Below are 13529 nucleotides of genomic sequence, written 5' to 3' on the forward strand. Positions count from 1 at the left end.
CCGAATGCTGTGACGCTGCGAAAAAGCTTTGTAAGCACTTCGATGCTTTTAAATTCTGTTTTTTAATATTCTGATCTTGCTTGCCCTTCATATTAAGATGTTGGGAACGCAAATTATGGAGGGTTTAAGAGGCTTCGAGGTGGAGTTGAGAGGGAGCCCGCGCTTCAAGCGTCCATCCCTGTCGGAGCCGACGCCACGCCCCCTCGACTAAGACATTTGTGATGGACAGTGGTTGGATGATGCAAGAGCCACATCGGAAAAGCGAATCCTACTGCTTTTTTTTACAGTTCCCTCTCACTTTCCTTCAGTCAAGCCAAAGATGCTGCAGAAAAGAAGGCTGATCAAAAGCCCTTTATTTTTTCAGATTCAAACCTGTGCTGGATTTGAACAGAGATTAAACAAGCATGGTACATTCATTTTACACTGGAGTTTCACATATTCAATCTAATGTTTGAAATTTTAGAACTACCAATTAAGGTTTTTAAATATTGAACATGGGATCTTCACTTGAGACTTATTTTCATATGAGGGAAATATACACTTTTTATATTCTAAGACACAAACACAACATTTAAAAATAAATCTTGATAGGTTATATAGCCCTATAGTTATTGTACATAGTGCTCAGGGTAAGCCACAGGAGCCCAGAGCCCCTGGGGATGGGCAGTATATAAATTGAAATATAAATAAATATAAATAAATAAGAAGAGCTGTGACTCAGTGGCAGAGCACATGCTTTGTAAGCAGACAATCCCAGCTACAATCTATGGCATCTCTGGCTCAAGTTTCTCAGGTTGAAGGAGTGGAAAGGACATCTCTCTGCTTGAGATCTTGAAAAGCCACTGCTAGTCACAGCAGGCAGGACTGACCTGGATGGACCAATTGTTTGACTCATTATAAAGGTGCTTCTCCATGGAGCCAATTCCCTGTTGTGGATTGATTGCTTTTGTGCATGCGGACACATTTGCATTGGAATCTGAGTGTCCACACTGGGCAATCTGCTGGTTTTCTCTATTCCCTCGCATGCAAGCATGCGCGTGTGCATGCACACACACAGCCTTTGAAAAAAATTGTTAGCAGACATATTGATGTAATGCTGTAATTATAGCATATATATTTGCTATACCTACTACCAATTTGAAAACATGACAAAGGGTCGATGGCATTGAGCAGAGAGGAGTTGTGGGCATAGGGAGGGAATATCCTCTGGATGGGGGTAGAGTAGAAATCCGTACCTTGCCATTCTCAGGGAGCAAAGGAGGGGAAACTATGGAAGGTGATGTAAGGGGAACAGGATGAGTATATCATGTGAATCCTTAAAAAAAAAACTGTTGTGGTTTGTCAACTGGGATGGAGCAAATTATCTCTATGTAAGCAGTCTAAGATAGTTCTTAAAAGCAAATCATCCTGCAGTTGTATTACTGAAAATTACCTTCCAAAATATGATTAGTTTAGTATTGATCATCATCTATTGGATAAGAGTGAAATTGATTTTGATTATTTTTATTTAAAATATTTCTATGCCACCTGGACTCCCAACTCAGGTTCCTCAAGGTGACAAACATTTCAAACAGTACTGTGATGTGTGTGTGTGTGTGTGCGTGCATGCACGCATGTGAAACGTTCACTGCCTTGCGAAATTAGAGTTGGATGGCCTGGAGGCATAGAAATGTGGCACAGAAATATTTAAAACAAATAAAACCAATAAACAGCAGGCACACAAACAAATCTTTACCCATCAGTGGACGACAACAATAAAGGGAGAGAGCTGAATCTGCCTGAAGAGCGAGTTTCAAAGGTTTGGTGCCATGATCAAGAAGGTCCTTTTTCTGGTTACCACCTATCTAGCCTCAGATGGTGGAGGCACTTGAGTATGACAGGAGTGGTTGGATAGGCCAGTTTGGTGTAGTGCTTAAGAGCAGCGGGACTCTAATCTGGAGAACCAGGTTTGATTCCCCACTCCTCCAATTGAAGCCAGCTGGGTGACCTTGGGTCAGTCATGGCTTCTAGGAGCTCTCTCAGCTCCACTGACCTCACAGGGTGATTGTTGTGAGGATAATAACAACATACTTTGTAAACTGCTCTGAGTGGATGTTAAGTTGTCCTGAAGGGCAATGTTGTTATTATATGGGAGAAAGCGGTATGCTGGTCCCAAGCTACATATGTCTTTAAAGGTCAATAATGGCACCTTGAATTGGACCCAGAAGCAAATAGGGAGCCATTATAGATGGAACAAGACTGGAGTGGTATGTCCTGGGTGTAGCATTTTGTACCATCTGTAGCTTCCAGACAGTCATCAGTGTATCTATATTGATATATTGCTTTTCCCACAATAAATCTGAAGCTAACAGGGACATATCTTCTTATAGAGACTGACCCAGCTGCCATTAAATTATGAATCATTGGTACTTGCAAGCACCAAGGGAGGTAGGGCACAAAGCTTAATTTGAGCCTGATTTGGTCAGTAACCTGAATCTATGCTTTATGAATTGGAAAGGGTCAGTTTATGTCATTATAATGTAAAGATGTGAACTTCCTATTTTTACAGAAGCACATTAAAAATGTGCACAATGGAATAATATAATTATAAAATATCTATTTTTATTAACTTCTTTTATTTTCCACCTTTCTCCCCAATGGGGACTCAAAGTGGCTTATATCATTCTGCTCTTCTCTATTTTATCCTCAACAAACCTGTGAAGTAGGTTAGGCTGACAGTGTGTGACTGGCCCAAAGTCACACAGCAAGCTTCCATGGCAGAGCAGGGATTAAATCCTTGGTCTCCTAGTGCCTAATCCGATGCTTGAACCACTACACCATACAGTATCTCATTCTAAAAATACTAAAAACATGCTGCTTAGGTCTGCTTCTGAACTCTTTGAGCAGTTAAATGTATACTGAATCAAAATTGCATTTAATAGACATAAATAAGAGACACATGCCAATCAAAACCTTCTGCCACATTTATTTCAACCAACATGATTTTTTCTTTTAGATACATAATGCTTTCTTGTTGCACGTCTCCTTTCCATTTGCTAGCTACCAGAAACTGAATCTGGTATCCAGATCACTAGCAGCTGGGATTCTTCTCTGGCTTGTAAACCCTTATGTAGGTTTGGGTAGATTTTATAACTTTAATGGGAGATACTTGGAGAATCAAAATGGGTGTAGACTATGGGTGTTGACTGTTGGGATTCAATACAGAGACTCTGTTATAGCCAAACTGTATGCAAGACGAAAATGTTGGCCAACAACTCAGTTCAAAAGGCCTTAATTGTGGCAGCAAGCCTGATTCTGGTAAAAACCTGGGAGGAGGGGAAGGCAGGTTAAGACAGTACAGTTTGTGCATCTATTTAGAAAACTGAATGCCTCCCTCCAGATGAACAATGCAACAAAACCAGCCTACACAATAAAAACAAACCATCTTAAGAAAAACAAGTCAATAAAATTCTGTCAATAAGAAAATATAAATACAAAAACAAGTCAATTAAAATATTTCAATAACAAGCCACAGCATAAAAGCACATTAAACAAATGGAACAGTCTAAAATGATACTGACAAATCAATTTTCAGGCTACAGCAGACCGTAAACAGCTAAAAAGGATGAAACCCCCTGACCTACAAACCTGGGTAAAAACAAAAGTTCTAGCATGGCACCTAAAGGAAAGTAAGTTAGATGCCAAGGGAAAGGTATTCCAAAGGTAAGGTGCCACCATCAAAAAGCCCAGTCTCAAAAAGGAATTAAGTTCACAGTTAACCAGGCCTTAAGAGAAAATTGGTATAAAATGATTTTCAGATAGTACATTACTCCAAAGGATATTGAAAACATAGATAAAAACTACAGAGGGAAATGTTGGAAATGTCAAGACATGGATGGAACCTTTTACCATATGTGGTGGACTTGCAAAAAAGCAAAAAGATATTGGAAGGAAATACATGTAAAAATGCAGAATATATTAAAAGTTAGACTTTCTGTGAAAGCTAAGAATATGTTATTAGGAATATTACCTAATAATTTACCAAAAGACCTGGAAGAGATTTTTAAATATATGGTGACAGTAGCTAGAATTATCTCATCAGCAAAATGGAAATCAGACAGCTGTCCTAGCTTAGAAGAATGGGAAAATAAACTTGCAGAATATGCAGTAATGGTGAAATTAACAACTTATTTGAGAAAGAGATCAATTACAAAATATGAGAGATGGGATGTGTATTATGTGTATTATGCAAGCAACAAATCTAGAATGAGAAATTTTAAATGAAAAAAAATGTATATATATTAAACACAAATGTATTGTAATGCAGAAAACAGAATGAGAATAAATTTTAAATCTAATACCTTGAATATAAATCTATATAGAAGCAGTTTTTGAGTAGAAGTATTCTTTACTATTATTTTCTTATTATGAAATATATAATAGATTTTCCTTTTGTATTTTGAAATATTATCTATTTGTCAAAAAGTTATAGTAGTTAGGTAGAATGGTGAAAGTATTGCATATGCAGTAAGGTTGAAATTAATAATGTAGGTGCAAAACAGATTAGCTATGTAATCTGAAATTTAAAATGTTGAACATATATATGGAATAAGAGCCCTGTGGCACAGAATGGTAAGCTACAGTATTGCAGCCCAAGTGCTGCTCACAACCTGAGTTCAATCCTGGCAGAAGCCAGGTTCAGGTGACCGGCTCAAGGTTGACTCAGCCTTCCATCCTTCCGAGGTCAGTAAAATGAGTACCCAGATTCCTGGTGGTAAAGTGTAATGACTGGGAAGGCAAACCACCCCATAAAAAGTCTGCCAAGAAAATGTTGTGATGCGACATCCCCCCATGGGTCAGTAATGACTCGGTGCTTGTACAGGGGACTACCTTTACCTTTATATATTGAATATACAAATGTTGAATATGAATTTGAAACCTAAAATGCTGAATATAAATGTCTAACATAAGCAAGTATTACTATATTCAAATAGTGTCTTAAAAGTTTAATGACGGGGATGTTGGGAAGAAATATTTTTTGTTTCAAATATTTTGTTATATATAATTCTGATTCATATAACCATGTTATGTAATCCTTTCTTCTCTTTTTTGCACCTCCTATACTATTTGTCTTTTCAAAAAATTTTAAAAAATGATTTAAAAAGTCCTGTCTCTAGCTACCATCTGCCTCACCTCTGCGGGGCAGGGGTGAGTAGAGAGAATAAGGTTTAGACGAGGATTTTAACTGGCAGGCTGGACAATATGCTGTGTCAGTTCAGTGATTTCACTTCTCAAATGTTGGTCTGCATTTCTTTAGTGCCTGTCCTGGTTTGTTCCATGGTGTTTCAAGAGCATTTTGGCAGGAAACATTTAATAAAAGCATATTTCTGTTTTCATTTCTAAAATATTATTCTCCAGTGTCTTTAACACATTCCATTGTTTTTTGTGGTGCCACTATTTGTTTAATGCCTGTTCTAGCCTGTTCCCACTTTTACCCCTTCCCAGAAAATCTCAGATCTTTTTGCCACACATCAAACTGCTTTTTACTATCTTTCTATCCACCCCCACCCGATCCTTTAGCTGGAAGATTATCACCTTCTCCACAATCTGGTATCATATTCTTTTCAAGAAATTTCCAGCATTGGAAAACCATCTAATACTTGTGAATTATCAACTGACCCTCCTGTAATCAGAGAATCATAGAGTTGGAAGGGGCCATACAGACCATCGAGTCCAACCCCCTGCCCAGTGCAGGATCAGCCTAAAGCATCTCTGACAAGTATTCATCCAGCCTCTTCTTGAAAACTGCCAGTGAGGGGGAGCTCACCACCTCCCTAGGCAGCTGATTCCCCTTCCAATCATTTAAGTATGGTCACCAGATATCTTTGATCTTTGCAGGTCTTTATTTTAGTAGTGGAATAATATTTGTTACAGAGCAAATGTACAAAAATTATTAAGTCACTGATACAATGATTTTATTTTTAAAAAATTAACGATAACAGATATGTGATATATAAAAAAGAATGCAGCAGAAATATTTATTTTTTCAACAGCCAATAGAAAAATTAACTCTCCTGCCCTCTTATCCGTTACACACATACTTTCAATCTGATTTCCAACAATACATTATATCTCATTGCTGTCCAGAGATCTTGCCTCCAATATGCTACAAAATGAGATAGTAGACCTACATTGTGTCAGAGTAGGCTGCACCAATTTAGATTGCAGAAGTCACCGTTTTCATTGCTTCTCTCATTTTAAAACTCTGCAAATAAAAATGCATAGAGGAGTTCTACCATAGCCATTTATGTACTTGGCTAGTTTCCCATTTATTAATGTAGAGGAACTTCAACGTAATTCCTCAGTTGCAATAATATGTTCACTCTACCACCACAGCACTCTAGTCCTGTTTACATGCTACAAGGAACACACATATCTCCTGTCTGTCTGTCTGTGTATGTTTCTGGAAAATAGCCAATGTGTGTTCACTTTATGAACAAAATTGGGGACCAGTACATGGATAAATGTGGAGTTCGTATCACGTTCTGATGTACATGCATTGACAGTACCATGAGAATTACTCAACATACATACAAAGAATATTAGAGTGTACGTCATACACGGAAGCCATATTCACAAGTTACAGTGAATGCACATACACTCCATGTACAGTGTACACTTGATTGTTCTTTATACATATGTTAATTTTCATGTTACATTCAACACATTTACAACTGAAAGCTGCTTGAAACCCCGTATTATCCAAGTACTGGCAGTTTCATTTGTAAGGTGAACATATGTTGGCCCTTTCTTACAAACTGAAGCATACATGTACATGCAGGATACACTCCATGTTCACTGTAACGTGTGAACAGAGCTTCTGGTGCAAACATAAACCACGTTTAAATGATTTTCTCATACACACAAAGCCACACACATGGAAACAATCTGTGAGCCCTTTTCTTTCTGGACACATACTCAAAACTACTTACTATAGATTATCCTTTAACATCCTTCCTTCAGCCACCAGTTAATGCAGTCATAAACGGGTAGCAGTGGGGTTTTTTGCAGGAAAAAATAAATACACAAGTCTACAGCCACCTGAGACTCTTTAAGACTCCTCTTTATTAGTGCTCTGAGTGTAAAGTCTGGTTCGAATCATCCGTAGCATTTTTTAAAAAGAAAAATGTTACATTTCCCTACATATTCAGAGCACAATCTCGTCATTATGCTTAAGTGTCTGAGCGTTCCTTAACGAGCTTCTGCCGTTCTTTTTGCCTGCGAACATAACGTGTTTAGATCGCGGCTGTTGCACACAGAACGCACCCTAGTCTCTAGCAATGCGAGGGGGAGGCGGGTTACGGCCGAGTACTGCTCCTTATAATCTGGGACCCCCTTTACAAGCTACCTCCTTCTTGGAGTCGAAAGAACAGAAGTTGTCACTAGTCTGCTTAGCTCCTCTCAGAAGGAAAAGCAAACAACTTCCTTAGCAACTTCTGCTGCAGCCGCCTCTCTTGAGATCCCTACGCCAAAGTATAATCAAAGAAAGCACTCCTAGGTCAGCTAGCGCTCCTGGACTCGCTCTCACTTTTGTCGCGGCGCTGAAAACAGACCGCTGGACTCTTTGGAGAGGCGGAAGGAGATGGAATGATAGCGAAGTTTTAGCTCAGCGCAAGCGAGTCTGTGTTGGTTGGCGTTCTTATGCGCTCCCCGGAGGAGATACTTTGTGGTTGAGGTCTAGCCTTTGCTGCTCTGCTGTGTGCAGGTAAAATTTAGGCTTATCCCTCCGTGTTGTGCGTGTATCCTCAGTGGGGCTGAGCTTCCTTTTCTCCTGGCCGTTTGCTGTGAAAGAATCCAGAGAAATCCTTGCTGTAGCATTGCTCTCAGAGGCGAGCTCAAGTCATGGCAAACAAGCTGCAGCCCTAGCCTGTGCATGAGCCCCACAAATCAGTTGAGGCCTCCTCCCAGGTAAGTATGCACAGGGTGATAGTTCTCTTGCGCTGCTGTTGGACTCTTTAATTCGATACTCATGCCTTTTGTTGCAAAAAAATTCGTGACCTTGGTGGTTTGCTTGGAGAACTTTGAAGAGGAAAAGAATTTATTCCAGGAATAAAGGGATATAGAGTTTCAAGCCAGTAAAAACACTCTAAGCCCACCCTAAAATGGTGGGGAACATCTTTTTATACTCCTTGCTCCGTTTTGAGCAAAGCCCACCTTGCTGAGACAAAAGGCTCATCTTTTCTCAGCTATAAGTGAAACTTTCCCATGTGATCTAGCCAGTTTTAACCAGTAGTTTACAGCTTCTGCCCTTGCTAGCCAAGCATTTCTCTGTACAGTTACATTCAAGGCCAGGCAAAAGCAGCTTTGTATTTCAAGCTAGCAAAAAAAAATGGCTGTGCTTTTGCTCACACTTTTGTATCTCCATATCTGCTCTACTGTAGTCTGGTTACATTTTAATAAGGATTAGACAAGTAGAGGACCCACAAGGACTTGTGGGGGTGTCTCATTTTCCTTCCCCCACCATGCCCTCTTTCCCTTCCCTGCTCCCCTTAGCTTCTCCCCCCTTTCCTACTTACTGCTCTCCTTTCCACCTGCCTTTGTCTGCCCCGGTTTTCACCTCCCTTCCGTTCTAGGCAGCCTCTCCCCTATGATCCAGTTACATGGTGCTAGCTGAGTCAGGCCCAGTTGCATGGTGGAGAACCTGTGTGGACTTGTGCTTCACTTTCCCCTGTATCCCCTTCCTCACGCTATTTCCTCTTTTTCTCTTCCTTGCAGCCTCCAAAAGCTCACCCTTCCCTACATCCTTCTCTCCTTCAAACCTACTAGACAACTTGCCTTTTATCTGCCCACCCCAATCTTCAACTGTATTTCTTAATTTACTTCATTTATAACTGCCTTTCTCCACTGTGAGGACCCATTGCAGCTTACATCATGTTTCATGCCTCCATATTATCCTCGCAACAACCCTGAGAGGTAAGTTAGGCTGAGTGTGTGTGACTGGATCAAAGTTACCCAGTGAGCTTCATCAGCAGAGTGGCGATTTGAACCTGGGTCTGCCAGAGCCTACTCTGAAACTCTCTATTACACTACACTGTATTGGGAGGGGGGGGGCTGCTGTTGTACAGTAGCAAGCAGCTGGTCCTGGATGAATCATGCAAGTCATATGGTATCAAGTTGCCTGGTTGCTGCTGGGCCTGGTCCCAATGAGTTCCTCCTCAAAGGCCAGAACAGACCCAAAAAACAAGCCCAGAATACTGGCTAGTGGTTGCCTAGCAACAGCCACTAAGGGCATCTGATCAAAGCTGCAAATATTCCTTTTATCATTTTGGGTTTTTAAAACCCCATTGTATTTTTTAGCTTTCAGATTTTTCTGAAAACCTCAGATCAGGGCCACTTGGTTATTAGTATATAAAATACTCTCAAGTTCTCAACCTTTTTTAGTTAGGCTGAGAGGAAAAATAGACATGACAGCATCCTCCATGCTAAAGTGATTTTAAAATGCTGTAAGGGCCTGATTTTGTGGCTGTTTTGGCTCTTGGAAAGTCAGGGGGGGGAATGAGTGCTGTGTTGCAGCATTTTAAAATAACTTTAAAATGGTGGTGGCAGCCATAAGGATGCCATTGTGTCTCATTTAGCCCTGACAGAGAGTGTTTGGCCCAAGGTGAGTGTTTGGCCCAAGGTGAGTATCATGCCATAGTGTGAATTTTAACCCAGCCATCCGTAGTAACACTTTCACATTTTAACCACTAATTCACACTAGCTCTCCGCCGTGTGCATATCATGTATGTATATGTGTGCACAGTGATGTGCATACATGTTAATAGCAAAAATGACTTGGTTAAAAAAAAAAAACCCTCGATTTTCAGCCTCCAATTCTGGCAGCTGACCAAGAGGATAGAATTCCAAAATAAAACAATATAAAATGTTGGCCTGTTGGGAATCCAGTCAGTCACCATTGAAAGGCCAATAATTTATTCTCAACTGGATTGGGGAAAGAGTTTCTAGGACAGGACAATACATACATGCATTAAAAACAGGACAATATGTACAGTAAACAATGCAATAAAAACTGCCTAAAAGTCACAGATTAAAACTGCAATTCTATTAGTTTTATACAAATGCACACTTGAGCAGTTCCATTTTACTACAGCCCTATTGATCCTGGAGGTCCCTTCCAACCCTATGATTCTGTTGCCTTTTAGTAAGCTGTCAGAAGCACAAATACGCAGTTTGGCACACTACTTTAGAAAGACAGGAGTAACATTAAGAGTGAGTTGTGAGCCAAGAACTCCCTGTATCTAATCTTAGCTCTGTCCTGACAGCTTTAGTGAAGACACTTTCTGGGATGAACTACACATTACATGAGAGATCTGCAATCAGATTTTCATTGAAAAATTGTGACCCTATAATTCCTTTCCTTTTCAGTAACCCTCAATTCAGACCAGAAGAGTATATGGATTTATTGTCCCAGTGTGCATCACTTTGCCATATTTGTGTTGCCCATTCACCCTGTTTGGAGAGATTCTGTTGAAGCTCTTCACAGCCCACTTAGGTTTTCATCACTATGAATAATTTTGTGACACTGGAAAATTTGGCCACCTCACCTTTGTTAGTGGTGTGTGATTTGTGATGGCCACTCCACCTGTTGGTTTTTATTTAATGATAATTATCAGCTGATGAGCATATCTGTGGATTTACCCTTTGGCAAATTGCATGAAGCACTCTAATCACTGAAGTAAAAGCGCTATACAAATAATAACACAAATCAGTATTACTAATAATTTGAATGCATGCATGCCACATTGTTATTGTTTATACAGCAAACTGTCCAACATTATTACAGGTCTTTGGCAGTCATGCTCATAAGTGGCTTTGTGAGTTGGCTGTTGGTGATATGTTAACTAGAAAGTGAAATAAGGGTGACTTGTGGTTGTAGAGATTACTTATAATAATAGGTGGAATAAAGGCATGTACATAGGATAGAAGCTCAAATAATAATTAATAGTTCTATCTCAGAATGGCAAGGAAAACATCAGCAGATGGAGTTCATGGACAAATGGAAGAAGAGAAGAAGCAGGAAGACCACCAGACAACACCAGAGAAAGCGCTGGAAAAAGAGAGAGATTTAAACACTCTGGGTTCAGAGAGTACCGACGGAATTGATAGCCCATGGGCAGATGCAGGTGGTCACCCCACACCTGAAGACGAAAGCAGGCCAACCAATGAGTCAGAGAAGAGTCAGGAATTTGAGTCTGAACACCTGGTTACCTGTATATTCACAGTCTCACTGGCTGTCCCACTTAATCTTCCAAGTAAGTACAAGACATTTGATCATATTTTTCTTCAGTTTGCCACACAAGTTCATGAACTATCCAACAGGGAAGAGGAGATTGGGCCCAGAACAATTTTAATGTGATTAATTTATGGATTGCTGATTCATTTGGCTGGCAGTAATGTAGAATTTTTTTCCTCTTGAAGTCTTTGCAATCTTTTGGTGTTTGTTTGTGTCAGGCTTAGTATGGCCTATTTATGATAATGTGTTGTATAATTCTCAACACAAATAAAAGCATGGGATACCAATTTAACTAGAGTGGCAGAAGTGTGAATGGAGCGCAGGGTAATTACTATGGAAGAACCAAAGTATAGTTGAAGGGGCAGTGGGGGCTTGGTTCCTTCATGGATACTCTGGGCCTGTTCCCTAAATCTTAAGCCTTCATTTAAAAAGATTTTCTAGTAATGAAGCACACTTGTTCAGTAGGAAGTAAACCAAGTCTGTTTTTCAGCATCATGTCTATGTTAGCTATGTCTATATAATTTTTATGGAGGTAGTTAGATGACATTTTTCCACTTAGATTTGATAACTCTTTGAAACTGCCTTGAATCTGAGGAGACAAGGTGGGGTATAAATATTTTAAATTAATAAATTTAATAAAGACTCTTCTTCAGTTACTGCATCCATGCAGATGGCATCCTGTGAGATACTTAACAATTTGAGAAATATCTGAGTTGAAAAAATAAACAAATATCTGAATAATCTTGTGGCCTTTTGGATATTTAGAACTATATTCTCACTATAGTATTAACATATATCTTTATAGTAAATATGAACACGGAGAATAAAGAAAATGATTTGTAATGTTTTGAGATTTTATTTCTGTTTCAATATTTGCCTAGGGACTAAGTCTTGGATTTCCTCAAGACAAGATGTACCAAGAACAGCATCTAAAATGAGAGAAGGATTAATTCCAAAAATGCATCGTTTTTATCATATGGAGTATTTTCTTCTACCAGATGATACGGAGCCTCGAAAATTAGATTTGGTGTTGTTTGGTCCAACAGCTAAGCTATTTCTGGACAGTGAATCTAAGGTAATAATAAAAAAATTCTATCTACCAGTTTTGTGCTGTAATTTAATCAATGCAAAATATTCCTGAAAAGCATAAAGAGACTACCATTCAGTAGTCCTGCACTGTACCTTTGACGTCATGAGACATTGCTTTCAAAAGATCCTTGAAAATGTTTGCTTTGTTTCTTCTTAAACTTACAGGAGACTATTTATAAGATGGCTTATTTAAAAAATCTGATGGTTCCTGTTATCAGTACCATGGATACCAAATTGACCTTGATTGTAACCCGCTTGTGTGAAAATCCTGGAGCTGTTTCCATATAATTTCCTTGAGCTTGTTGCTGAACTAGTTTCCAAGAGTTCAGTTGAAGTTGATCTAGTCTGTTCTGTTGGCAAGAATGTTCTTTATTGCATCTTCTCTGACACAGACTGGAAGATGAATGTTTGTTTCTTAGCATTTTTAGTGCAGATAATACATTTGCCTAATTTATCCTTCAGTGAGCTCTGAGTGGCTCATGTGGGAATCCCTCAGGCAGTCTTCCATCTAGGCACTGAAAAGACCTGCCAGAACTCCGAATCCATTTCCAGGACCATTTTCTAATTTAACATGCTTTAGCTGGAACATCAAAGAATTCTTGTGAAGTAGCAACATAACAAGAGCAGCTTTAAAAACCTTTTAATATTGTTTGATTTCTAATAATTCTAGGTTATACTAATAACACATGTAGCCATGTGAGACCTATATAGCTTTATCATCTGCCTAATGTTATAAAAAGCATGACAATGTATTCCTTATAAAACAGATATAATTTGTAACATCAGTATTAATTCGGTGAGGAATAAATCCTTAGTGAAGTGGGGACGCTATTCAAATCTCAGCAATCAGATGAAGTTACAGCAATTTTAACAATTTGGCTGGAGGATTGATTTTCATTGTTTCTAAAAATATTTTGTCAGTAAAACACTTACTGCGTCAAGCAGATATGTCATGAGCTTGGCAATGAAAAACATAAATAAGATGTTTTTCTTATTCATATCATGTTTTTATTATTTGCTTATCTCTGTGTATAAAGTGCTATCAAGTTACAGCTGACTTACAGCGACCCCATAGGGTTTTCAAGGCAAGAGAGGAACAGAGGTGGTTTGCCATTGCTTGTGTCTACATAGTGACCCTGGACTTCTTCAGTGGTCTCCCATCTAAGTA

The 13529-nt window shown here is 39.2% G+C and overlaps 1 protein-coding gene across 1 annotated transcript in view; it reads left to right on the forward strand.

The window, feature by feature from the left end:
- LOC129327000 (uncharacterized protein CFAP92-like) overlaps positions 1-13529 on the forward strand; it is a 73739-nt gene that overhangs the window by 57671 nt on the left and 2539 nt on the right. Inside the window, exons 4-6 of the mRNA XM_054975364.1 lie at positions 8755-8952; positions 10996-11291; positions 12154-12347. Of these exons, the coding sequence (XP_054831339.1) occupies positions 8918-8952; positions 10996-11291; positions 12154-12347 (525 nt within the window). The 5' untranslated portion in view covers positions 8755-8917. The remainder of the gene's footprint in view (positions 1-8754; positions 8953-10995; positions 11292-12153; positions 12348-13529) is intronic.

Source organism: Eublepharis macularius, chromosome 4 (assembly GCF_028583425.1).
Source record: "Eublepharis macularius isolate TG4126 chromosome 4, MPM_Emac_v1.0, whole genome shotgun sequence".
NCBI classification, from domain to species: domain Eukaryota; kingdom Metazoa; phylum Chordata; class Lepidosauria; order Squamata; family Eublepharidae; genus Eublepharis; species Eublepharis macularius.